The sequence below is a fragment of the Etheostoma cragini genome, unplaced genomic scaffold, assembly GCF_013103735.1.
Source record: "Etheostoma cragini isolate CJK2018 unplaced genomic scaffold, CSU_Ecrag_1.0 ScbMSFa_4454, whole genome shotgun sequence".
NCBI lineage: Eukaryota > Metazoa > Chordata > Actinopteri > Perciformes > Percidae > Etheostoma > Etheostoma cragini.
Genome location: NW_023268829.1, coordinates 1 through 1,880, shown reverse-complemented (window position 1 = coordinate 1,880; position 1,880 = coordinate 1). Strand labels below are relative to the sequence as shown.

Below are 1,880 nucleotides of genomic sequence, written 5' to 3'. Positions count from 1 at the left end.
ACAGAGACACACGGAGACACACACACACACAGACACACACACAGAGAGACACACAGAGAGACACACAGAGACACACACACACACACACAGAGACACACACAGACACACACACACACACACACAGAGACACACACACAGAGACACACACACACACACACACAGTCACACGCACATGTTTGCAGCTTTATATTTGGCTCCGCCCCCTCACCTGTGTGAAGCTTTATATTTGGCTCCGCCCCCTCACCTGTGTTTCAGAACACCTGAAGATCCACACGGGCTTCAAGCCCTACAGGTGTGACGTTTGTGGGAAATCGTTCATTCGAGCTCCGGATCTGAAGAAACACGAACGTGTTCACAGCAACGAGAGGCCGTTCGCCTGCCAGATGTGTGAGAAGGTGAGCTGTCTGTCTCTCTACCTGTCTCACATGTCTGTCTGTCTAACTGTCTCACTTGTCTCTCTGCACCTGACTCTCTACCTGTCTCACCTGTCTCTCTACCTGTCTGTTGGTCTGTCTGTCTCCCCTGTCTGTCTGTCTACCTGCCTGTCTCACCTTTCTCTGCACCTGTCTCTCTGTACCTGTCTCTCTACCTGTCTGTCTGTACTGTCTCACCTGTGTCTCTGTACCGTGTCTCGTCTGTCTCTCCACCTGTCTCACCTGTCTCTCCACCTGTCTTGTCTGTCTCTCTACCTGTCTGACTCACCTGTCTCTCTGTACCTGTCTGTCTGCAGGCCTTTAAACATAAGTCCCACCTGAAGGACCACGAGAGGAGACACCGAGGAGAGAAACCCTTCGTCTGTCCGTCCTGCAACAAAGCCTTTGCCAAGGTAACCATGGCAACACACACCCCCGTAACCATGGCAACACTCTGTTTCTCAAACCCACAGTTTGGGTTAGCGTTACGTCCTGGTTCGTCACACCAACATGTCCCTCACTCTGTGTGTGATGAATTTAATATTTACACATTACTGACAGAAATCACCTTTCTCACGATGTTCTACTTATAGAACCAGCACCTGTACAGGTAGAGAGACAGGTGAGACAGACAGGTAGAGAGACAGACAGGTAGAGAGACAGACAGGTAGAGAGACAGGTACAGAGACAGACAGGTAGAGAGACAGGTAGAGAGACAGGTAGAGAGACAGGTGAGACAGACAGGTAGAGAGACAGGTACAGAGACAGACAGGTAGAGAGACAGGTACAGAGACAGACAGGTAGAGAGACAGGTGAGACAGACAGGTAGAGAGACAGGTACAGAGACAGGTACAGAGAGACAGGTGAGACACAGTACAGACAGGTAGAGAGACAGGTGAGACAGACAGGTAGAGAAACAGGTGAGTTCAGTGTCTCTGCGGTGAGTTCAGTGTCTCTCTGTGTTTCCAGGCGTCGGATCTGAAGCGTCATGAGAACAACATGCACAGCGAGAGGAAGCAGCTGAATCCTCTGCAGAGCGACACGGAGACGCTGCAGGCCGCCGCCATGGCCGCAGAGGAGCAGCATCTGGACAGCATCAGCTGCTCCTAACATCTGGTCAGCATCAGCTGCTCCTGACATCTGGACAGCATCAGCTGCTCCTAACATCTGGTCAGCATCAGCTGCTCCTGACATCTGGACAGCATCAGCTGCTCCTGACATCTGGACAGCATCAGCTGCTCCTGACATCTGGACAGCATCAGCTGCTCCTGACATCTGGACAGCATCAGCTGCTCCTGACATCTGGAACATCTGGATATTTTTCAGATTTTGGGTGACCAGAAAGAATTTCCCAGTGTCAAAATGGATTCATCTTCCACATCTGGCCGTCAGACATCCTCCACATCTGGCCAGCAGACATCCTCCACATCTGGCCGTCAGACATCCTCCACATCTGGCCGTCAGACA

At 51.6% G+C, this 1,880-nt stretch overlaps 1 protein-coding gene across 1 annotated transcript; it reads left to right on the top strand.

Moving 5' to 3' along the window:
• Positions 1 to 211: 211 nt before the first annotated feature.
• Positions 212 to 1,579, top strand: LOC117941141 (zinc finger and BTB domain-containing protein 14-like). Its single transcript, XM_034866230.1, has 3 exons — positions 212 to 395; positions 731 to 826; positions 1,383 to 1,579. Exons 1-3 carry the CDS (start codon positions 384 to 386, stop codon positions 1,521 to 1,523), a joined length of 249 nt encoding a protein of 82 aa, XP_034722121.1. The 5' UTR covers positions 212 to 383; the 3' UTR covers positions 1,524 to 1,579.
• Positions 1,580 to 1,880: the final 301 nt, after the last annotated feature.

Excerpts from the sequence above, each read along its gene's own strand:
- LOC117941141 (XM_034866230.1), top strand. Across the intron at positions 827-1,382 it reads GCAACAAAGCCTTTGCCAAG|GCGTCGGATCTGAAGCGTCA; the intron begins GTAACCATGGCA and ends CTGTGTTTCCAG.